Here is a 24,662-nt window from a genome sequence, read left to right on the forward strand (position 1 = left end):
GTGTGAACTTACCCTTACCTGACACTTTCCTGACTGCGGTGCCTGTGCTTCCATTAGTTTTCTAGGCTCTATGTTCTTAGAAGTCACTCCCAGTACTTTTCCTGTTTTCCATTTATCTCATGGTTTACTGATTTTGGCTTCCTTGGTTGACCCTTCTCTTACTGATTTGGCTTTATATGTGACCTCCTGGACTTGCCTTCTGATATTTCTTTGCGTTCAGTTTGGGTATTCTCATGGTCTCTGAGTGGGACATTGGCTCCCGTATTACTCTTTTACCCTCAATAAGGTTTTCGGTCTGCTTCTTAGCATGATCTATGATCTTGTTTTTGTAGAGCTTTTTTTCTGGTGCTGCCATCTCAATCCTGAGCTATGGCGTCCATCCTGGTTGTGGTGGACTCTTGGAAATACTTCAAGGTATCCTTAGTCTCTGTGAACCAGAGAAGTATAGTGTTATAGGTAGCTTGTATACTTGTTGTCTTCTGGTCCTATTAGTTTCTTACTGCTTATTAGGAAACCGCTTATATAACAATTCCATTAGATTTTGGAAATTGCTTATGCATCATTTCCAATACAAAGGCACAAGGGAACAGGGCTACGTATTGGACTGGTGCAAATAGAGACTGCCAAAGTCACTAACCTCCATCAATTGAAGATTAGTGGATCTGACTCCAGGAACTTCCACTTGTCAGCAGTTTGGGGTGACCCAAACACTTCACTGAATATAAAGCACAGAACCATGTGTTGTATACTGGCTGCTTTTGGTGTTGCAGTTCAGCTCATTCAGACAATGTGAGTGATGAATGGGATATCTCATGGCCTGTGAACTGGAAGTAATGCAGTTGTTCCCTTAAACAGCTGATCTGCTGGGGTCCTGGGTGCCAGAATGCATTGTATTTTGATTGTGATCGATTCCCTTTAAGTATGACCCCTGTCTTGTTTCTTCATTGGACAAGTCATATCCATGTATGTCTTTGTGTGCTTGCATTCTTGTGAACCACATACATGATACTTAAGCACCATAAGAGGCAAACCATATGGTGACTGGCAGGCAGCAGAATTATCTCCATATGCCAATTAATGAGATAATGATCGTTGTTCTAATTAACCTTGCAATTGTTGTGTACAGTAAATTAACGTCTTCATAACCGGCAGCTCCTATTTATCATTGTCATTATAGAACAGAAAAGGTTACTCCAGAGATGTCAATTTGACTCCTAAATTCTGCATAGAAGCAAATATTAGGATAAATATACACAGGAAATATCAAGTAAAGGACCCCTCTATAGCAACCATACTTCACACTAAAAAGAATATAACTATTATAATACTGCCATCTATGTTCAAGAATATAACTACTATAATACTACCTCCTATGTACAAGAATATAACTACTATAATACTACTCCTATGTACAAGAATATAACTACTATAATACTGCCCCCTATGTACAAGACTATAATTACTATAATACTACTCCTATGTACAAGAATATAACTACTATAATACTTCCTCCTATGTACAAGAATATAACTACTATAATACTACTCCTATGTACAAGAATATAACTACTATAATACTACTCCTATGTACAAGAATATAACTACTATAATACTTCCTCCTATGTACAAGAATATAACTACTATAATACTTCCTCCTATGTACAAGAATATAACTACTATAATACTTCCTCCTATGTACAAGAATATAACTACTATAATACTGCTCCTATGTACAGGAATATAACTACTATAATACTACTCCTATGTACAAGAATATAACTACTATAATACTACTCCTATGTACAAGAATATAACTACTATAATACTGCTCCTATGTACAAGAATATAACTACTATAATACTGCTCCTATGTACAAGAATATAACTACTATAATACTGCTCCTATGTACAAGAATATAACTACTATAATACTAATCCTATGTACAAGAATATAACTACTATAATACTGCCCCCTATGTACAAGAATATAACTACTATAATACTCCTATGTACAAGAATATAACTACTATAATACTAATCCTATGTACAAGAATATAACTACTATAATACTGCTCCTATGTACAAGAATATAACTACTATAATACTACTCCTATGTACAAGAATATAACTACTATAATACTTCTCCTATGTACAAGAATATAACTACTATAATACTACTCCTATGTACAAGAATATAACTACTATAATACTAATCCTATGTACAAGAATATAACTACTATAATACTGCTCCTATGTACAAGAATATAACTACTATAATACTGCTCCTATGTACAAGAATATAACTACTATAATACTGCTCCTATGTACAAGAATATAACTACTATAATACTACTCCTATGTACAAGAATATAACTACTATAATACTAATCCTATGTACAAGAATATAACTACTATAATACTGCTCCTATGTACAAGAATATAACTACTATAATACTGCTCCTATGTACAAGAATATAACTACTATAATACTGCTCCTATGTACAAGAATATAACTACTATAATACTACTCCTATGTACAAGAATATAACTACTATAATACTACTCCTATGTACAAGAATATAACTACTATAATACTACTCCTATGTACAAGAATATAACTACTATACTACTGCTCCTATGTACAAGAATATAAGTACTACTAGCTGGTACCCGCGACTTCGTCTGCGGTGATTGTAGTAGTGGGTATATACAGGCGTGGGTAAGGTTTTCGTAGTGTGTATAAGGTATGGGATATGAAATGTAAGTTTGTATCTTGTTTTTTCTGTAATTCTGAGAATACGTGAGACTTTTGTGTTGCAGTTACTTTGTATTAGAGCTGCTATATATACGGTGTTGTGAGAAACTTTACATAGTGACTTTGGGACAGAAGTATTTGAAGTTAACCCTTTCCCGCCGATGGCATTTTTTGATTTTCGTTTTTGACTCCCCTCCTTCTAAACCCCATAACTTTTTTATTTCTCCGCTCCCAGAGCCATATGAGGTCTTAACTTTTCCTGGGACAAATTTTTCTTCATGATGCCGCCATTATTTATTCTATATAATGTACTGGGAAGCAGGGAAAACATTCAGAATGGGGTGGATTTGAAGAAAAAATGCATTTCTGCGACTTTCTTACAGGCTTTGGTTTTACGGCGTTCACTGTGCAACCAAAATGACATGTCCCTTGTATTCTGTGTTTCGGTACGGTTCCGGTGATACCTCATTTATATGGTTTTATTTACATTTTGACCCCTTAAAAAAAATCCAAAACTGTGTTAAAAAATTATTTTTTGAAAACTCGCCATAGTCCGACAGCCGTAACTTTTTTATACTTGCGTGTACGGGGATGTATAGGGCGTCTTTTTTTGCGGGGCCGGGTGTACTTTGTAGTTCTACCATTTTTGGGAAATGTTATTGCTTTGATCACTTTTTATTCAAATTTTTAGCAGAATCAAAACAGTGAAAAAATGGCAGTTTGGCACTTTTGACCATTTTTCCCGCTACAGCGTTTACCGAACAGGAAAAATATTTGTATAACTTTGTAGAGCGGGCGATTTAGGACGCGCGGATACCTAACATGTATGTGTTTCACAGTTTTTAACTACTTTTATATGTGTTCTAGGGAAAGTGGGGTGATTTGAATTTTTAATCCTTTTTATTTATTTTTTTATATTTTTTTTACTTTTTTAAAAAAATTTTTTTTTGCATTTATTAGACCGCCTAGGGGTATTGACATGGGTGGGTGGTGTCGCGGATTGTCAGAGTGGTGGGGGTCGGCAAACATGGCTGCTCCGGAGCGTTAAAGAGCGCCTCCTGGAGTATCGTTAAGGTGAGGGGCAAAGTGGTAAAGTATATGTATATGACATTGTGTGGGGTTAGGGGCGAGGCTGTAGAGGGCAATATGAATTTTGTGGCTTGCTATGGTCCAAAGTGTGTGAGATTGCAGAGATGGTGGTGTGAGTTTGGGTTTTGTGGGGGTCCTGGCACAAACGTATGTGCGCTATTGTGACAAAAAGTAGCCTATTGTTTAATCGAGTGTAATAACTATGTTTGTGGAAAATTTCAGCCAAATCGGTGGAGCGGTTTTTGCGTGATTGACCGCCAAACATCAGAACATCCAAAGGGTCCTGGGAAAAACGTATGTGCGCTATTGTGACGAAAAGTAGCCTATTGCGCAATCGAGTGTAGGGACTATGTTTGTGGAAAATTTCAGCCAAATCGGGGTCCAAAGTGTGTGAGATTGCAGAGATAGTGGTGTGAGTTTGGGTTTTGTGGGGGTCCTGGGAAAAACGTATGTGCGCTATTGTGGCAAAAAGTAGCCTATTGTTTAATCGGGTGTATTAACTATGTTTGTGGAAAATTTCAGCCAAATCGGTGGAGCGATTTTTCCGTGATTGAGGAACAAACATCCGAACATGCAAACATCCAAACACACAAACCCACAAACCCACAAACTCACAAACTTTCACATTTATAATATTAATAGGATAATACTACTCCTATATACAAGAATATAACTACTATAATACTACCTACTGTGTACAAGAATATAACTACTATAATACTGCTCCTATGTACAAGACTATAACTACTATAATACTACCTCCTATGTACAAGAATATAACTACTATAATACTGCTCCTATGTACAAGAATATAACTACTATAATACTACTCCTATGTACAAGAATATAACTACTATAATACTGCTCCTATGTACAAGAATGTAACTACTATAATACTGCTCCTATGTACAAGAATATAACTACTATAATACTACTCCTATGTACAAGAATATAACTACTATAATACTACTCCTATGTACAAGAATATAACTACTATAATACTACCTCCTATATACAAGAATATAACTACTATAATACTACCTCCTATATACAAGAATATAACTACTATAATACTACTCCTATGTACAAGAATATAACTACTATAATACTACTCCTATGTACAAGAATATAACTACTATAATACTACCTCCTATATACAAGAATATAACTACTATAATACTACCTCCTATATACAAGAATATAACTACTATAATACTACTCCTATGTACAAGAATATAACTACTATAATACTACCTCCTATATACAAGAATATAACTACTATAATACTACCTCCTATATACAAGAATATAACTACTATAATACTGCTCTTATGTACAAGAATATAACTACTATAATACTACTCCTATGTACAAGAATATAACTACTATAATACTGTTCCTATGTACAAGACTATAACTACTATAATACTGCTCTTATGTACAAGAATATAACTACTATAATACTACTCCTATGTACAAGAATATAACGACTATAATACTACTCCTATGTACAAGAATATAACTACTATAATACTGCTCTTATGTACAAGAATATAACGACTATAATACTGCTCTTATGTACAAGAATATAACGACTATAATACTACTCCTATGTACAAGAATATAACTACTATAATACTGCCCCCTATGTACAAGGATATAATACTACTACCTCCTTTTGTACTACAGTAGAGTACATTGGCTTCTTGTATGTTATATTGATATGTAGTCTATTTAGGAGAAGAATACAGCGGTTTGCGGTATGCAGTGAAGCCAGTTGGGACATTATTAGGCTTTGGCAGGCTCTATACTGTATATCAGGGAAAATCCCTTAGCACGCTATACAAAGCGCCTCGTCGTGCCGCAGAACCTACCGTACTGTGAATGTATGCCTACAAGATAATTGATATTTACTTATTTGTCTGTTTGTAATTTGAGGCTTTCTGCGCGTTGATAATAGGTTTACATCGCGTGCGCTGAGACGGGCTAGACGTGTTTGTATCTATTAAGATTCCCCAATAAGTACAACTAGGGAGGTTTTTTTTACCTTCCTGCTGTGAATGATTAAGATTGATTGAAGCGCTTTCTTTGTCCTTTATAGAAAACCCTCTTTAATTATTGTGCCATTATGCAAATACATGCAAATGTTCTGAGCGTTCTCTGGTCGGGAGTGCGGAGAACAAAAAAAGATGAAAGTCTTCGTCTAAAGTACAAATTAGTTTATTACGTTACTAAACAGACTCCTTATAAGCAGGTGTCCTGTGTACGTGAAACAAACAGCCCTATTGTAAGGCATGAAATGTTCTGTTGTCTGGGGCGCAACTTAAAGCGCCTTGTCGAGACAATTATACGTGTTTATGCGCTTCTTATGGATACAATGTGTTAAGAAGAACCCAACAATATATCAACTATGGTTGGCATTTGGCAAGCCTATTAGGAAGAGTCTATACATGTGTAGCGGTTATTAACACGTAGGAATAGCCTTAAGAAAGGCTATTCTTCTCCTACCTTTAGATGTCTTCTCCGCGCTGACGTTTGGTAGAAATCCAGGTTTTCATTGGTATGCAAATTAGTTCTCTTGCAGCACTGCGGGCGGGCCTCAGCGCTCAAACAGCACTGGGGGCGTCCCCAATGCTTCAAGAGCGCCGACTCCATCTTCCTCTGGAACGCCCTCTCCATGTGTCTTCTTGTGTCCTGGGTTTTAATCTTCTTGGCCTCAGGTCTCAGGTAGAGCCGACTGTGCATGTCCAGGCGACAAGAAAATGGCCGCTTACACCAGCTTACTGAGTAAGCGTCCATTTTTTTGTGGCCCAGGCATGCACAGTCAGCTCTGCCTGAGGCCTGAGGCCTAGAAGATTGTAACCCAGGACGGAAGAAGACACAGGGAGAGCCCATTCCAGACGAAGATGGAGGCATCGCCGGAGAGTTCTCTCGCAGCATTGGGAACGCCCCCAGTGCTGCGAGAGAACTCATTTGCATACTGAAGAAAACCGGGTTTTCTACTGAACGGCGGTGCAGAGAAGACATCTAAAGGTAGTAGAAAAATAGCCTTTCTTAAGACTATTCCTCCGTATTAGTCAGAAAATGGGTATGCAATGATAAGATCCCTTTAAGGCCATACCCCAGAGCTAACAGTTATCTCTTCTGAGAGACATGCATGCTCAGCTTGGTTGAGCGTCCATGTGTTCTTAGTAAGGGCAAGGCAGAAGAAAATCCAACATGACCAAGTGCCGACCCTTCTGTCCTGAAATATGTCGTCAGAGTGGAAAGTTTGGTCTCCAACACCTATAGGCAAGTGGTCTCCAACAATGGGTTCTCCAGCTGGAACAAAAACATCATGCCCTACAGGCCCCGATAGTCTTCATAGATGTAGTTTGGCTATGTTCTCCTCTTAAGGGTTATGACAAATGTGTCAGTGTCTATGGCGAGGTAAGTAAAAAATTGGGTAAGAGGAAACTAGGAATAAGGGCCGCATTTTGGTTGCCCTCTTGGGTACCAAATGGAAATCTCGATGTCACAGGGCTTGACCTGGACCTGAATGTTTTATGTTTTTCATTACAGGCTCACAAGTAAAGAGTTTCACGTCGCTGTGGTTCATCTCTGAGCCCTTAGATGTGGTCACCATGAGAGGGAGTTCTGTGGTCTTAAACTGCTCTGCTGGCTCAGATCGAGGGTCACCGATCATCAAGTGGAAGAAGGATGGAGTTTACCTAAACCTAGCAATAGACGACAGAAGACAACAACAGCCCAATGGATCCTTGGTAATACAAACTGTGGTACATTCGCGGCACCACCGGCCCGACGAAGGCTCCTATCAGTGCGAGGCATCCTTGGATGGGGTTGGGGCAATTATTAGTCGGACAGCTAAAGTATTGGTTGCCGGTAAGTTTCCTTCTGTGTATTTTATCATTTTGTTACTGTGGATGGACGGGATGTAGCAATAATGGACGTTCTGTACAGTAAATGTAGCAAGTGGCCGCTAAGAACTGTGGTCGAAACGTGGTTATGGCAGAGACAACGCAGTAACTATCAAGGGTATTGTAGAAGGGGAACCTTCTATGGCTGACCTTATGATACATAATATCCTGTGCAGTACCATCTAGGTATCTCTTACATGATCATACAGTGTTCAAATAGCCATACCATATAGTGTAATAATATGAGCGCCATATAGTGCCCAGTTACCGATGCTACACTATGCATTAGCCAAAAAATACTTCCATAAATATGGCCGAAATAGCAATGCTATACAGTCCTGCCATCACAACATACTGCAGGAAACTATTAGTAATACAGTAGCAGTGTTATATAATACCTGCATAAATGCCGACATAAGGTGCTCATATACGATATAAGGTGCACATATACAACATAAGGTGCTCATATACTACAATATGCAGTGACCAAATAAACTGATCTATGGAGGTTGCAAGGCTCAGATACCTGAGCACCAATGGCGCCCACTTCAGCAGGAGCAGCTGATTCTTCCTGTGTAGGTGCACAGGTTGCCAACCCTAAATGTAGGGTATGGTATTGTCATGGAGTATTAAACATTCTTTCAGGGATGGGTCTATAGTCAAAATCAGCCAATGGTAACATCATTTAGCCAATTTTTGCTTTAGGGTTGCATTGACACCACAGTTTCCAAGGGTCCCTTGATAAAGTGGTGATCTCTTGAACTCCCAAAAGAGCTGGCAAATCTCGCAGGCCCCAAATTGTATGTCCTAAATAGAGCATGGCCAGCACATTTGATGCCCACGACACAATAAGGAGGGTATGACCACACCTGAAACTCTCACGTCACGCTGATCATGTTATTCTCTCAGCTGCCCAAAAAATGTTGTAAAGTATGAATAAAGGGAAGCAGTTAGGCCTACTTGGTATACTAAGCATCCAGATCCTCATGGGCCGTTCGCTTAGCTCTAGTAGTACAACTTCGGCATCAATGTACATGCGCTGAATCTCAGGCGCATGCACGCTTAAGCTGAGGTGTAGTTCCCCAGCTTTGCCGAAGAGCTGCGCAGGTGTACCGATTTCTTGAGACACTAAAGATCTGTCAGGTTCCCTTTAAGAACCAGCACCTTGAAAGAAATGTGAATATTCCAGTTAGAGTCTGAACTAAGGATCTGTATTTTTCCATTTTCGCCTTCATTGTCTTATATGTCTGAAATTCAGCTTTGTAATGGGAAATTTGTCCACCTAGTGTACAAAGTGCTGGCAAAGCAACTTCCACATCATTCATCTGGAGACACATTGTTAGTATGTCCTGACACACTGCAGTCGGCTGCAGTCCTTACATCGCAACGGACCCAAGACAATGATGGGGAGCTAGTGCTATTGTTAAAGGAACTGTAGGAAATAAAAAAACATGGCTGCTTTCCTGCAAAAATCACTATTCTCGCCATATTGCATCCCAGTCTCCTTCAAGTGTATGGGGCTGGGCTGCAATACCATATCCGGCCCATGGATAAGGGTGGTAGTAGTTGAAAGAAGGCATCCATTTTTTAAAGGGGTTATGTGGGGAGGAAATTCCGCTTTAAGAAGTGAGCTAACCATCATGACCACACTGCAGAATTGAGCGAGGTCGAGGTTGCTCATGTATAGACCGACTGCCGACTTGCTGAAGTGTTGAATGCAAGATTAAAGGGCTTGTATGAATTTTATAGGGGCTGCTTGGAGAGGAGAAACCTGTGGCAGTGTATATACCGAACCCGAGGTGTGAACTCACTAAAATAGATGCTGGGCCCCCCATTGTGCCAATTCCAGGCTTTTTAGCCTAGTATCTGACTCTTTGCCACAAGACCAATACTCCGAGTATGAGCAGCAAGAATGGAAGAGGGTTGTTCACACGATGAAGAGTCAGAACATCACGAAAGAATGCTGAAATAGAAGACCCCAACCTCCAATGAAGAGTTTGGAGTTGGCCTGATGGGGGACAGAAGTTTCTCCTCCCTATATGCATCTCCTTTAATTTTACTTTCAATACAAGTAGAGAATTGGCAGGTACTTAATCTATCCCAAGGAAAACCCTGATCCAACTCAGTCCTGTAGGGTGGCCATGATGGTTACTCTACTTCTTAAAGGGAATGCCCAGTCCAAATTGACATTGGTGATCTAGGACCACCACTGATTTCCGGTATGAAAATCTACGACTGACCATCACCTCCAGAAACCTCTAAGCTCCAACCAAAGGGAGCTGGCTCCTCTTCAGAACCTGCTTCTTCTGGACATCAGTGGTGGTCACCAATGTGGTTCTTTGAATAGAAGACTAGGGTTATCGTGTTCGGAAAAGATCGGATTCCGATCGGCGATCGAGAACATTTCACGATCGCGATCCAAATTCCGAACACGATCTTTTTAGGTGGGTTCGAGATCAGTGATTATTTCCCACAATGCTTTGCTACTGGCCAAGCATTGTGGGAAAAACTAACAATGTTAGCCTTCACACTGAGTATACGCTCCGCTCATTCTGAGAGGAGTGTATACTCCGTGTGAAGGCTCTGCTGTGGTTCCATAGGAATGAATGGAAGCAGCCAGCACACAACCTTAACCCCCTGCGCGCCGGCTGCATCCATTCATTCTAATGGGAGACTAGCTAACATCTCTAGTATCTACTTACCTGCAGAGATGGCTGGTCCGGTGCCTGGTGTTCTCGTTCTTCTTCGCCTCACTGCCCACGCTCCCAGGTTAGTGTTAAAGAGCTAGGAAGAAGGCGGGGCTTGTGTCTTAGGAGAGTGTGGGCGGGTACAGGGCGGGAAGACATGACGTCTCCCCTCCCAGTACCTGCCCACACTCTCCTAACCTGGGAGGTGGGGGCAGCGAGGTGAAGAATAATGAAAACACCGGGCACCGGAGCAGCCATCTCTGCAAGTAAGTGGACACCAGGGGGGACTAAGTAGCCAGAGGATTAAAAAAAAGTCCTCTGGCTACTTAGTGATTAAAAAAAATCACTACACAGCGTGGATTCTAACAATTAAAGTGTTCAATTGTTAGATTCCATGCTGTATAGTGAACAGGATTGTTTTTAAAATCCGATCTCCGATTAGTAAAAAAATCCCATTGACTTGCATTGGGATCGGAATTGGGATCGAGATCGGGTTCGAATGAAAAATAATCGGAAATCGGATTTCAAAATCGATCCTGAAAAGTCAAGATCGGCTCAACCCTATAGAAGACCACTGATTGGATTCCTTGTTGCAGTCCTTTAATGTTTGGACTTGCCATGGCTTTTTTGGACCTTGCCCAAGGCTGCAGCTGTAACGCAGTGAGACTACATAGAGAAATTCACCTGTCTTTTCATAGCAAGCTTCAACAGGCGTCCCCGGTGTAACCATTTGTAAACTATCCGGGTTGGCGCTTTGTGATTTAGTCTGCGTTATAATTGAATCAGACGTTATTACGGTGTAGAACCACAAAAACATTTCATTCCTGCAAATTTCCAATAATAAAATGCGCCAGGAATATCAAGTGATTTACATTCTTAATTACCCTGACGTACAACAATGCCGGGGAACGTCTCTGTATGGATCTGCCGGGACTGACACAAGCACAGCTGTGTTTCAGTAATTTCAAGCAAATATCTTGTCAGTAAGTAAGTCGCATCCTCCTGGGTCTTCTCTTCAATCTGCGGTGGAAAAACCTAAGAAAATACATCAGTCGTAGAACAGTCTGACAGATCAGGAGAATGGAACCGAGAATATCCAGAAGGGTTCACCTAGAAAAAAATTCCACTGTATTGTATAAAGGAACGAATATATCAGGTATAGGTCTATCCTTGGCAAACTCAATGCTAATTTTTGATACCTTTGATGGTTTTGGAAAGATTGTGCTCCACCCAGGATTTAAGGGGGGCTCCATGTGGTGTCTACCTATCTGATCCATCAGTCAAATGACTTCATGTGTCAATGACCATAGGAAACCACTGGGACTACTTAGGGGCTTGGGAAAAATTATGGCAGGAAAGCTCCACCTATGATATGAAAAGGGCAGCCCGACCTATACAGGGAACAAGGCAGAGAGGTTTGAGCCATGAAGAAAACAGGGCAGTAAGGTTCAAGCCATGAGAAGAATAGAGCAGAAGGTTCCACCCATGAATAAAATATGGCAGGGAGGTTCCATACAGAAAGAGGACAGGGCAGGGAAGTTCTATATGAAGAGGATGGGGAGTTTCCATATATGAAGAGGACAGGACAGCAAGTTTCCACCTATGAGTAGAATAGGGCAGGTTAGTCTTACTCATAAATAGAAAAAGACAGGGAGGTTCCATTTATTAAGTGACGGATAAGGAAAAACCACTAATACAGAAAACAGGGGGAGAACAAAATAGGTTGTTCCACCCATGAGTTAAATGGGGCAGAAAAGCTCCACATGATAAGAAAAATGCAGGGATGTTCAATCTATGAATAGAACAGAGTAAGAAGATTCCACCACGAACAGAACAAGGGCAGGGAAGCTCCACCAATGAGTAGAGCAAGAATATTCCACCCATGAACAGAAGAAGGGCAGGGAAGCTCCACCCATGAGTAGAGCAAGTCAGGGGGTCCCACCCATGAGCAGAACACGGGCAAAGAAGCTCCACCCATGAAGAAAAAAAAAATAGTTACGAAGGTGGAATTTTGATATGTAGAAAAATGGTTATAAATATTAAAAAAATAGTTTGTTTGACTGTATCAGTCCAAGAACAGGGATAGATTGGTCACTACAGACAAAATTACATCAGAGTGTAATAACAATCTTCTTATTCAATGACCTTGAAGATGACCAAAACCAGGCGATTCAGGGTCGTGTCCTTGACACAACGGGTGGTAGTTTTTTAGCAGAACACTTATTTCCCAACCCCAGCTTAATCCTTCACAGATTGGTAAAACATGTTACAAGTAAATTGTCATTTTTTTTATAATTTTTTTTTTCCCCGTGATGTGGTTTCAGTATGACAAATGCTTTAGAAGGTTGACAGTACGGGAGCGCCATGACACATCTGATAGTTAAACATCTCAATCCAAACTGGCATTGCCTCCCACTGAACTAATTAAACGCCTTTAAGTGTTTAGCTTTGGAAATTGCGACGCTCTTGCGTGAGCGCGGAACATTCATTTTTCTTCTTCTAAATCTGACTGTGGCTGTGGTATCGTGGGGTAATGTCTTATGTTGGCGTTTCATAAATAAGACTTAAATGGTATAAAACAAGCAATGTGCATGTCACCTTCACAGAGAAAGATGTAATTGCTGCCTTCTGATGGGCGGATTTCCATAAAAGCAAAATTAGGAAGATCTCAGTCCTTAGTCTAAGGATGTGTATTCAGCCTGCTGCGGTATTATATTCTTCTATAAAACTCATATCAAGATGACAGAAAGATAGGATAGGTAGATAGGTAGGTAGATAGATAGATAGATAGATAGATAGATAGATAGATAGATAGATAGGAGATAGATAGATAGATAGATAGATAGATAGATAGGAGATAGATAGATAGATAGATAGATAGATAGATAGGAGATAGATAGATAGATAGATAGGAGATAGATAGATAGATAGATAGATAGATAGATAGATAGATACAGTAGATAGATAGATAGATAGATAGATAGATAGATAGATAGGAGATAGATAGATAGATAGATAGATAGATAGATAGATATGAGATAGATAGATAGATAGACAGATGATAGATAGATAGATAGATAGATGATAGATAGATAGATGATAGATAGATAGATAGATAGATAGATAGATGATAGATAGATAGATGATAGATAGATAGATAGATAGATAGATAGATAGATAGATAGATAGATAGATAGATAGATACAGTAGATAGATAGATAGATAGATAGATAGATAGATAGATAGATAGGAGATAGATAGATAGATAGATAGATAGATAGATATGAGATAGATAGATAGATAGATAGATAGATAGATAGCCTTCTGCATTGCATTGTTCCTCTGTTATTCCTCCTGGAAATGTATATATTGACAAATGAATCCTATCATCCTCAGAGTACAGTACATTTTTACAGTAAATCCCTACAGTACGAGGTCTCAGGGTGCCCCAATCACGAGGGGATGGTAACACCATTGATATATTTCCCGGAGAAATAACAGAGGAACACTAAGAAAGCAGAGCAAAAAACAAGAATCTTGTAGAGATATTTCCGGAGAGCTGAAGGGCCCTCCTTGTTTTCCGGCATATCTACAGGTTTAGTATTTGGACCATCATAGGTTATGGGGGTCGCCCGTTCCCCAGTGCCCCATCTGCCTATTAGACTTCCCTAAAGGAATCATTCAGTCCATTTACTAAGAGGCGGCCATTTAGGCAGCCTAATGGTATCGCTTTTCTGTGCCGCTTGTTTTAGAAGCAATTTTGCCTGCCTAGCTTCTCCGACCTTTCCTACGTGAGCCCGCACCGGTGTCTGAGGTTCTATTTAATAGGACGGTCAAGTTGTTTACAACACCAACTTGCTGACCTTTCAAAGCCGCTCAGGGAATATAAAGAAGATTTGTTGGCAAAAAGTGTAGCAGGAAGTTTGGAGGAAAAAACTCTTCAAAGAGGCCGCGTCCAAGTGTAAGGTCTTCGGAGACTTTAATTAAAGGGCCACTCATGACCACCACTCATCTCCTTCCATAGGAAAGTACATTCAGTGCCGACGGAGAACCTGCAGATCCTATTAAGGGCTACTTTCTTTTTATCTTACGGCGGTAAAGAAATGGAAAATAATGACCTCTCGCTGATCCATAGCGTAGCTCATGTTTATGGAAAGTGCCCAGCTCGCAGCCTCGGTCTTTATGTTAACTGGACGCTTCTCTCTCGGATGGTTATATCTCCGAGCCGACCTACAAACACTGACGTCTTAAAGTTGCAAATTAGGTGTAAACTGAATAAAACTTGATATTTCGTGTCATCTGTAAAAGTTTCCAGGAACTTGAAGAAGAACTGAAGTTCTTCTAGATGGTTCCTGGAGGCAGCCATTGAGGCCGTGGCCCTATAGTAGGTAGTAGGTAGGTGGCTTTGGATAAGGAATAGGGCTGAAGCCGGTTCTTCTGGACCCAACCCCAGGGAGGGGGAGAAGATAAGCTGTGACATCATCTATTGTCAGTAGTGGATGTAATGATGTTATCTATAGAGGGGTTAACCTCTATTGTAATCCTGTCCATGATGTAAATGAGGTGACTGCTGTAAAAAAAAAAAAAAAATCTGCCCAGAATTGGCAAGTGTTAGTGTTTAGAAGTGTTAACTTCTATTGTAATTTGGTCCATGAATTAAATGAGGTGACTGCTGTAAAGAAAATCTCCACAGAATTGGCAAGTGTCAGTCTTTAGAGGTGTTAACTTCTATTGTAATCCTGTCCATGATGTAAATGAGTTGACTGCTGTAAAGAAAAATTCCCACCGAATTGGCAAATGTTAGTCTTTAGAGGTGTTAACTTCTATTGTAATTCCATCCATGAATTAAATGAGGTGACTGCTGTAAAGAAAATCCCCAAAGTATTGTCAAGTGTCAGTCTTTAGAGGTATTAACTTCTATTGTAATCCCCATGGAAATGGCAGGTGTCAGTCTTTAGAGGTGTTAACTTCTATTGTAATCTTGTCCATGATGTAAATGAGGTGACTGCTGTAAAGAAAAAAATCCCCACAGAATTGGCAAATGTTAGTATTTAGAGGTGTTAACTTCTATTGTAATCCTGTCCATGATGTAAATGAGGTGACTTCTGTAAACAAAAAAATCCCCACAGAATTGGCAAGTGTCAGTCTTTAGAGGTGTTAACTTCTATTGTAATACCATTCATGAATTAAATGAGGTGACTGCTGTAAAGAAAGTCCCCACAGAATTGGTGTCAGTCTTTAGAGGTATTAACCTCTATTGTAATCCCCATGGAAATGGCAGGTGTAAGTCTTTAGAGGTGTTAACTTCTATTGTAATACCATCCATGAATTAAATGGAAGAAGAATCGGCAAGTGTCATAGGCTTAGGCATAGTGGTCAGATGGAAAATGACAGACATAGTGCTGTATCGGTAATATAGGTAGCGATGAATGTTAAAAATGAGCAAAAATTGTGTAAAAATATGTTTAACGTCAAAACTTGGTTTTAAAAATGGGTCATTTCCTGTTTCCTTTTCAGGTCGTTATACATGTTAAATAGATGTTGACTGATCTCTTGTTTTGCAACTTCTATGCGCACCTCCACCCATCCCCATCGAATACCGGTGCTGTGCTTACCTGCAACCTCCTCAACCAGCTCATCTCTGGGGGTCTCGGGAGTCAAACACCCACCGATCACATATTAATGATGTAAGTCCTAGAAAACCCCTTTAAGAGCCATAAAAACGGGAAATCTTGACCCTTCTGAGAGGGTTCACTGAAAATACACTACGCAACATTTTTTTTTACCCTTCACGCAAAAAATTTGTTTTGCAACAACAGCAACTTTATTGACCGTATGCATTTTTGAGCCGGGACGTGACAGTCGTCTGATACTACCATTAAGTAAATAAGTTACATTTTTGCTTTGATGCCCATAAACCGTGAAAATCGCTAAAAGCTCAATCATTTCTGGGATTAACATTATCATATCTTTTCATATATAGCGGAGGAATAAATCACGGCTCTGACACTGTACACATATCCCGCATCTGTTTTGCAAATCAGAATCCTGCTGACAATGACAAGTTTTTCCTAATGTCGATGAATATTTTAGAAAAAAGGAGGCGTAAACTGTGCGTATAAGCGCTCGCATGCGGATACTTAAATGATATAACTCATTGAAGTTACTGACCGTGATCCCCATCACTCTCACTTTTATGTTATCTCTTAGTATTCTCCAAGACGCAAACTCATATAAAAGCTTTCAAAATAAAAATTAAAAAACCCCAGGAAAGTGGAAATGAGTTTTTTTCATAATAGGAAGTAAGAACAGACCAACGATTCCACATTTTCATGGGCATTAGGCTGTTGAGTCAGTAAAATGAAACCCCAGGGGCATTAATAAGAGTTCGGGGACAGAAATTGCCCCTGGTACATTCCTTACTGGAATGTAATGGATGGCCCACCAATAAAATGAAGGACGGCTTTATGGCTAATATGGTGGTAGAAGCCAACACCTTCCAGAAAATGGCGGGTGGGTGATGGAGATGGGTGAACCTCTCAGGATTCATTTTATTTCAGATTTTGGTGGTTGGGGTCAAAGATATGTTTCAAATAAGTTTGGTGCAAACAAGACCTTAAATTGGCCTAAAACATAGTATATAACATTGTCAGGGCTCCTAGGAACCTATCTATAAAACATAGTGTATAACACTGTCAGGGCTCCTAGGAACCTATCTATAATACATAGTGTATAACATTGTCAGGGCTCCTAGGAACCTATCTATAAAACATAGTGTATAACACTGTCAGGGCTCCTAGGAACCTATCTATAAAACATAGTGTATAACACTGTCAGGGCTCCTAGGTACCATCTATAAAACATAGTGTATAACACTGTCAGGGCTCCTAGGAACCTATCTATAAAACATAGTGTATAACACTGTCAGGGCTCCTGGGAACCTATCTATAAAACATAGTGTATAACACTGTCAGGGCTCCTAGGAACCTATCTATAAAACGTAGTGTATAACACTGTCTTTTACTTTTTACTTTTTTTTAAACTTTTTTGGTAGAGTTGGAAGGGACCTCAAGGGCCATCGGGTCCAACCCCCTGCGAGTGCAGGTTTTCCTAAATCATCCCAGCTATATGTTTATCCAGATTCCGCTTGAAGATTTCCATTGATGGAGCGCCCACCACCTCCCGTGGCAGCCTATTCCACTCTCTCACTACCCTCACTGTCAGAAAGTTTTTCCTAATGTCTAATCTGTATCTCTTTCCCTTTAGTTTCATCCCATTGCTTCTTGTACTTCCTTGTGCTAATGAGAATAGGGTAGATCCCTCTGCTCTGTGACTACCTTTCAGATATTTGTAGACTGCTATTAAATCTCCCCTCAGCCTTCTCTTCTGCAAACTAAACAATCCCAGTTCTTTTAGCCGCTCCTCATAGGACATGGTTTGCAGACCTTCCACCATTTTGGTTGCTCTTCTCTGGACTTGCTCCAATATATCGATGTCTTTCTTGAATTGAGGCGCCCAGAACTGTACACAGTATTCCAGGTGTGGTCTGACCAGGGAAGAGTACAGTGGAATAATGACCTCTCTTGATCTAGATTCAATGCTTGTCTTAATACATCCCAGAATTTTATTCGCCTTTTTTGCAGCAGCACCGCACTGTTGGCTCATGTTGAATTTGTGATCTACTATTACGCCCAAGTCCTTTTCCCCTATGCTATCACTTAGTTCTATTCCTCCCATACTATATATGTTTTTTACATTTCTGTTACCCAGATGTAGAACTTTGCATTTGTCCCTGTTAAATACCATTTTGTTGGCCTCCGCCCATTGTTCCAGTGTGTCTAAGTCCTTTTGAATACACTCTCTCTCCTCTCTAGTGTTGGCTATTCCTCCTATCTTCGTATCATCTGCAAATTTTATGAGTTCCCCAATAATTCCATCGTCCAGATCATTTATAAAGATATTAAAAAGTACTGGGCCCAGAACAGAGCCCTGCGGCACCCCGCTTTTGACTTTCTTCCAGTTTGATGTGTAGCCATTTAGTATTACTCGTTGTGCCCGATCATTAAGCCAGTTGTGAATCCACCTAACTGATTTTTTGTCAAAGCCATACTTAATCATTTTTTCAATAAGAAGGTTATGTGATACTTTATCAAATGCCTTACTGAAGTCAAGATATACTGTCAGGGCTCCTAGGAACCTAACTATAAAACATAGTGTATAACACTGTCAGGGCTGCTAGGAACCTATCTATAAAACAGTGTATAACACTGTCAGGGCTCCTAGGAACCTATCCATAATACATAGTGTATAACACTGTCAGGGCTCCTAGGAACCCATCTATAAAACATAGTGTATGACACTGTCAGGGCTCATAAAACATAGTGTATAACACTGTCAGGGCTCCTAGGAACCTATCTATAAAACATAGTGTATAACACTGTCAGGGCTTCTAGGTACCTATCTATAAAACATAGTGTATAACACTGTCAGGGCTCCTAGGAACCTATCTATAAAACATAGTGTATAACACTGTCAGGGCTCCCAGGAACCTATCTATAAAACAGTGTATAACACTGTCAGGGCTCCTAGGAACCTATCTATAAAACAGTGTATAACACTGTCAGGGCTCCTTGGTATCTATATTTACAATTTTTTGCACTCTAAGGGTGCATTCAGACTACGTAACGCCGGGCGTGTATGAGAGCCGTACACGCCGGCATTACGGCAGACTGCCGAACACTTCCCATTCACTTCAATGGGAGCGCTCGTAAACGCCGCTGTTACGAGCGCTCCCATTGAAGTGAATGGGAAGTGTTCGGCAGTCTGCCGTAATGCCGGCGTGTACGGCTCTCATACACGCCCGGCGTTACGTAGTGTGCATGCACCCTAAGGCAAACATGGCTGAAGTTATGTCAATAAGAAAGTGACATTAGGCCCAGGAGATGTGTAAATTTTTTAAAACATTTACATTGACCTTACATTCACCTCGTATTGGGCCTCATTGGTGACATGAGCACCCCAACCATCACAACTTTTGGCGTGGCCATGTGACCATTAGTGGCCCATTCACATTTCTTAGAGGTGTCCCGGATGGTTTGTATTTGACTATACATTCTTTGTGTTTTGTAGCTTGACACTTTGCAGTTCGTTCAGGTAGGAAGACTGTCATATAAAAGCATTTTCCCGCACTTTGGGTCTTTTATCCAGATCTCCATATCTAGTGGTCTGGTCAGTCTTGACTGTAGTAAAGACAAAAAAAAAATATTTACCTACTTAGAGACATGTGCTACTTAAAGAAGACCTCTAACCACTTCCAACAACTGGAACTCTTCACATTCTTCAGTAGGCTCCTCTCCCCAGTTGGAATTTTTCTGTATCCCCACCATTCCTGAGCACTCAGTTTTATTAGTTTCAGCACCCAATTATCCTCTCTACTGACAGGTAGGTAGTCCCAGACTATCTTCTCCAGCCCCAAACTGCCCACCTGGCAGTAGAGAGACTCCTTAGCATTTTGGATGCTGAAAACAACAGCTTGGGGTTAGGACGCTCTTGGGGAGCTCATACATTAAAGATATTGTTGCAATTCAGTAATCGTTGTGAGTCCAGTAGATGTCCGATAAGCCTCTCTTACCGACGTGCGCTGAGCTTTTATACCCCAAGTATTTCCACTTACTAACAATCCTGAAGCTCCAGACAGTCCCCGAGCCCCTAAGGATTGTGTATAACAAGTGTGTGTGGGCACACGTCTTCTAATAGTTTGGTAAGAGGTCACGTCGTGCCCGGCAGTACCAGCTACTCCCCTGAAATCCTACTGTGAGTCAATATCATAGCTCATAACTTCGTAAATTGAAAAGGAAGGGACATCAAATCTCACAAATTTAACCCTTCCATACACAACAGCACATCCACTCAGAGATGGTGGAGCACTTTACAATCGGATTGTCTAAGTAGACATTCCCTTTTAGGCATATTGGCCAACTCTTTTAAAAAGTCTGGAAGAATTATGAATAAAAGGAAGAGTTAATATGTAAGTCACCTCCAAAGGAACAATCACTGTGTAACTTTTCATAAATAAATAGAATTACTTTTTACATAAAAGTCTATGGAGAGGGGAGAGGAAGGAGGAGAAGGCCGCTGGAAAAGACACCCACATACTTCGGCTGCTAAGTTCCGCTACAATGTGAGTGAGACTCCACCACTGCACTGCACTGCACTCCTCCCCCTTCCCTCTCCATAGATTTCCATATATATATATATATATATATATATATATATATATATATATATATAGGACTGTGGCGTAGCGATATGTTATAGTTCTGTACCCCCAGCTAGTAGCCATTGTAAGGTTTTACTGAGGGAAACCAGAAAGAAGACCTAAGAAATTTACCGTAAAATTTCTGCAATTATATTAGTGATGTGAAAACATTGCGAAATTCATCCACAAGATTTGGTTCGGTCCGAATTTGTTTGGTCCGAAGTGGAAGTGCTATTATATTATGGGCGCTCTTCAGACCCCTTAGGGCTGGGCTCCACCACGGCATCTTGTATTTTCAGGTGCCGTCTTCTGCCCTCCTGGTCCTGGGGAAAATCTCATGAGTTACATTGTGGTAATGAAGCTTGTCCACTATGGTGGAGCTCAGGGTAGGTGAGTATGAGGTGGAATCCAGGGGAGGTAAGTATGGGAAGGAGCCCAGGGAAGGTGAGTATGTGGTGGAGCAAAGGGGAGGTGAGTACGTGATGGAGCAAAGGGGAGGTGAGTATGTGGTAGAGCCCAGGGGAGATGAGTAAGTGGTGGAGCCCAGGGGAGGTGAATATGTGGTAGAGCCCAGGGGAGGTGAGTATGTGGTGGAGAACAGGGGAGGTGAGTATGTGGTGGAGCCCAGGGGAGGTGAGTATGTGGTGGAGCCCAGGGGAGGTGAGTATGTGGTGGAGAACAGGGGAGGTGAGTATGTGGTGGAGAACAGGGGAGGTGAGTATGTGGTGGAGAACAGGGGAGGTGAGTATAAGCAGTTTATTATTTTTACACATCTGCGGTCTGAACGATTCGTAAGTGGAGAACCCAAAAAATCTTGGGTTTGGCCAAACCAAAACCCATAATGAACCCTGCAATAGGTAATACTGTAACATGTGTCTACTTCATCTATATAACCAGGATCAGCATCCTATAGGCGTTCATACAGTGCTTTAGCTTTATGTTGCACTAGAGATATAGTGTCCGTATACAGTATACGGTTCATACATAGCGTACATTGTTGCCGTTTCTTATTGTATATGGATACCAGTATACTCACAGGAGGTTACAGCTACGAGCACATATTTCTGGGGCTCGATGCCTGAACCCTGTTATTCTTCTATACTGACATAGAATATCAAGCAGTATAAAAGCTCAGCCCGGATTTTGCCCGGCTGACAAATATGACTGTCTGACAACCCGAATCGATAATAAACTTCAATGTGAAATGCAGAGAGCCTGCACTAGATGGAGATCAAATGATGAATTTTGATCAATTTGACCCGCAGGAAATTATGAAGCATATCTTACTTGTCTATCTATGGAACGCGCTGACCTTCAGACTGCGGAGGCAGAGTCTCCGCTGACATCCGCCAGCACTCGAGGTCAGACACACGGATCAATTTTAATTGTTGGACATGATCTATGAAAGCACCAGAGTCACATTGATGACAATGTATAGCCACAGCCGCACATGTCTCATATATGTCACCGCTGCTCTGGAGCACACGTATGACAATGCAATTTTATCCCCAGTGAATTGAATTCCCAGTCAGAAGCCTCAATGAAGTCATTGCTGGAGACTCCGCAGACCCCACTGATGTCCTAGAGGCCACAAGTAACAGTCCGTGCAGGGCTCTTCTATTTTCATGGATACGTTCACCTCAAGGGCTGACTTAAGCTTTGAAGACAATTTTGTTTCCTTCCCAAAGTATCTAAAATAAGATACAACATGAAATAACTTTATCCCCCTGTAGTCTGATACAAGGTTTCCTTACATACATTTAGTATATTGCAGTAGCGACAAGCAAGAGCTAGGGGGCAGCAGTAAGGCAGCTCTGGAGTATAATACAAGATGTAACTCAGGATCAGTACAGGATAAGTAATGTAATGTATGTACACAGTGACTGCACCAGCAGAATAGTGAGCGCAGCTCTGGAGTATAATACAGGATAAGTAATGTAATGTCTGTACACAGTGACTGTACCAGCAGAATAGTGAGCGCAGCTCTGGAGTATAATACAGGATGTAACTCAGGATCAGTACAGGATAAGTAATGTAATGTATGTACACAGTGACTGTACCAGCAGAATAGTGAGTGCAGCTCTGGAGTATAATACAGGATAAGTAATGTAATGTATGTACACAGTGACTGTACCAGCAGAATAGTGAGCGCAGCTCTGGGGTATAATACAGGATAAGTAATGTAATGTCTGTACACAGTGACTGTACCAGCAGAATAGTGAGCGCAGCTCTGGGGTATAATACAGGATGTAACTCAGGATCAGTACAGGATAAGTAATGTAATGTATGTACACAGTGACTGCACCAGCAGAATAGTGAGCGCAGCTCTGGAGTATAATACAGGATGTAACTCAGGATCAGTACAGGATAAGTAATGTAATGTATGTACACAGTGACTGCACCAGCAGAATAGTGAGTGCAGCTCTGGAGTATAATACAGGATGTAACTCAGGATCAGTACAGGATAAGTAATGTAATGTATGTACACAGTGACTACACCAGCAGAATAGTGAGTGCAGCTCTGGAGTATAATACAGAATGTAACTCAGGATCAGTACAGGATAAGTAATGTAATGTATGTACACAGTGACTGTACCAGCAGAATAGTGAGTGCAGCTCTGGAGTATAATACAGGATGTAACTCAGGATCAGTACAGGATAAGTAATGTAATGTATGTACACAGTGACTGTACCAGCAGAATAGTGAGCGCAGCACAAACCACAAACCATGACAGAAGCATGGTGTACACACAGTTAAAAACAGTTTCTGTGAGTGCACCCTGCTTTGCAGGTGTCAGCCATATGTAAGACAGCCATAGCTGGCCCCTCTCCATTAGTAGTATGTACAGCGGTCGGGGAACCAGGCTTTCCCCCTACTGCTGTCATGGTGGTCTGGGGCCTTGGCCATTTCCAGCTGGCCGTGGGCCCCGTACCCTACACCACTGCTGAATGGGTCCCCTCAGGAGCTTGGGGCCCTGGCACACCAGGTGCTGATGCCAGCTCTGTTGGCACCTTCCCAATTTTGCCACGGAGGGTTCTGAGGGGGCATGTATCATGGTGGAACCCCTTAGATGCCATGTTCATATTTGACTGCAGCATCCAAGTGATTAAAATCCCCGATCGGAGCTGTGCTCCACCTGGGGGTTATGGCGCAGAGTGTTAGCTGTCGGTTACAACTAACAGCCGCTCCCGATGCCACTTGCAATTCATTACCACGAAGTGGGAGGAAATCCGGATTCGATGCAAATCAAATCGAATATTTCCTGAAATTCGGATCCAATTCCACTTCAGCTTGGATTCGCTCATCACTAGCTATAACTTAGGAAAGGATTGACAACGTAAATTCCTGTATTAACCTTAGCTTCACTGGAGTCTGTACAGGGGTAGACATGATGGTAAGAGAATGTAAATTGGTAAGAAGGTGAGAAAAAGTTCCCATATCCCAATGAGACCATAGAAACCCCGGGGTGACTGGGGGTCTGTACAGGGTAACATAGGCTGGAATTGGTAAAAGGGGTAATAACATGAAGAAACGTTCCAGTAGCCCCGCAGGGCCATATAAACCCCCGATTCCCTGGAGGCTGTATGGGGAACAGAAACATCCAATAAGCAATGGTGACAACAAAGCAGAAGGTTTCCATTTCCATCCAGCATTGACTGAGCCCGGAGCAGAAATCTCGCCATTGTGTAAGAGAAAACAGTTCATGCGAACAAAAAGTTGGAGCAGAGGAATCGGCCGCTTCTAGGTTATCATTATTCTGCGAAGAAAATAGAAAGCAGCGTGATCCGGCAGATATTCCCAACCGGTCACAAAGCGAGGCCAGCTCCATAAACGACTCGGAGGGACGACTGACGGCTAAGCCGTAACTCTAGGGAAGAAATCAAATAGAGAAATCCAGGTCTCAATAGAACAGACGGCCTAATCCGTAAGCCTATGATTTCCTGTTATCTCTCCGGCT

The 24,662-nt window shown here is 41.1% G+C and overlaps 1 protein-coding gene across 6 annotated transcripts in view; it reads left to right on the forward strand.

Annotated features, from left to right (window-relative positions):
* DCC (DCC netrin 1 receptor) overlaps positions 1–24,662 on the forward strand; it is a 634,243-nt gene that overhangs the window by 240,012 nt on the left and 369,569 nt on the right. For all 6 annotated transcript variants that reach the window (XM_075267856.1, XM_075267865.1, XM_075267883.1 and 3 more), the window contains exon 2: positions 7,403–7,723. In XM_075267856.1, coding sequence (XP_075123957.1) covers positions 7,403–7,723 — 321 coding nt within the window. The remainder of the gene's footprint in view (positions 1–7,402; positions 7,724–24,662) is intronic.

This window comes from Leptodactylus fuscus, chromosome 1 (assembly GCF_031893055.1).
Source record: "Leptodactylus fuscus isolate aLepFus1 chromosome 1, aLepFus1.hap2, whole genome shotgun sequence".
NCBI lineage: Eukaryota > Metazoa > Chordata > Amphibia > Anura > Leptodactylidae > Leptodactylus > Leptodactylus fuscus.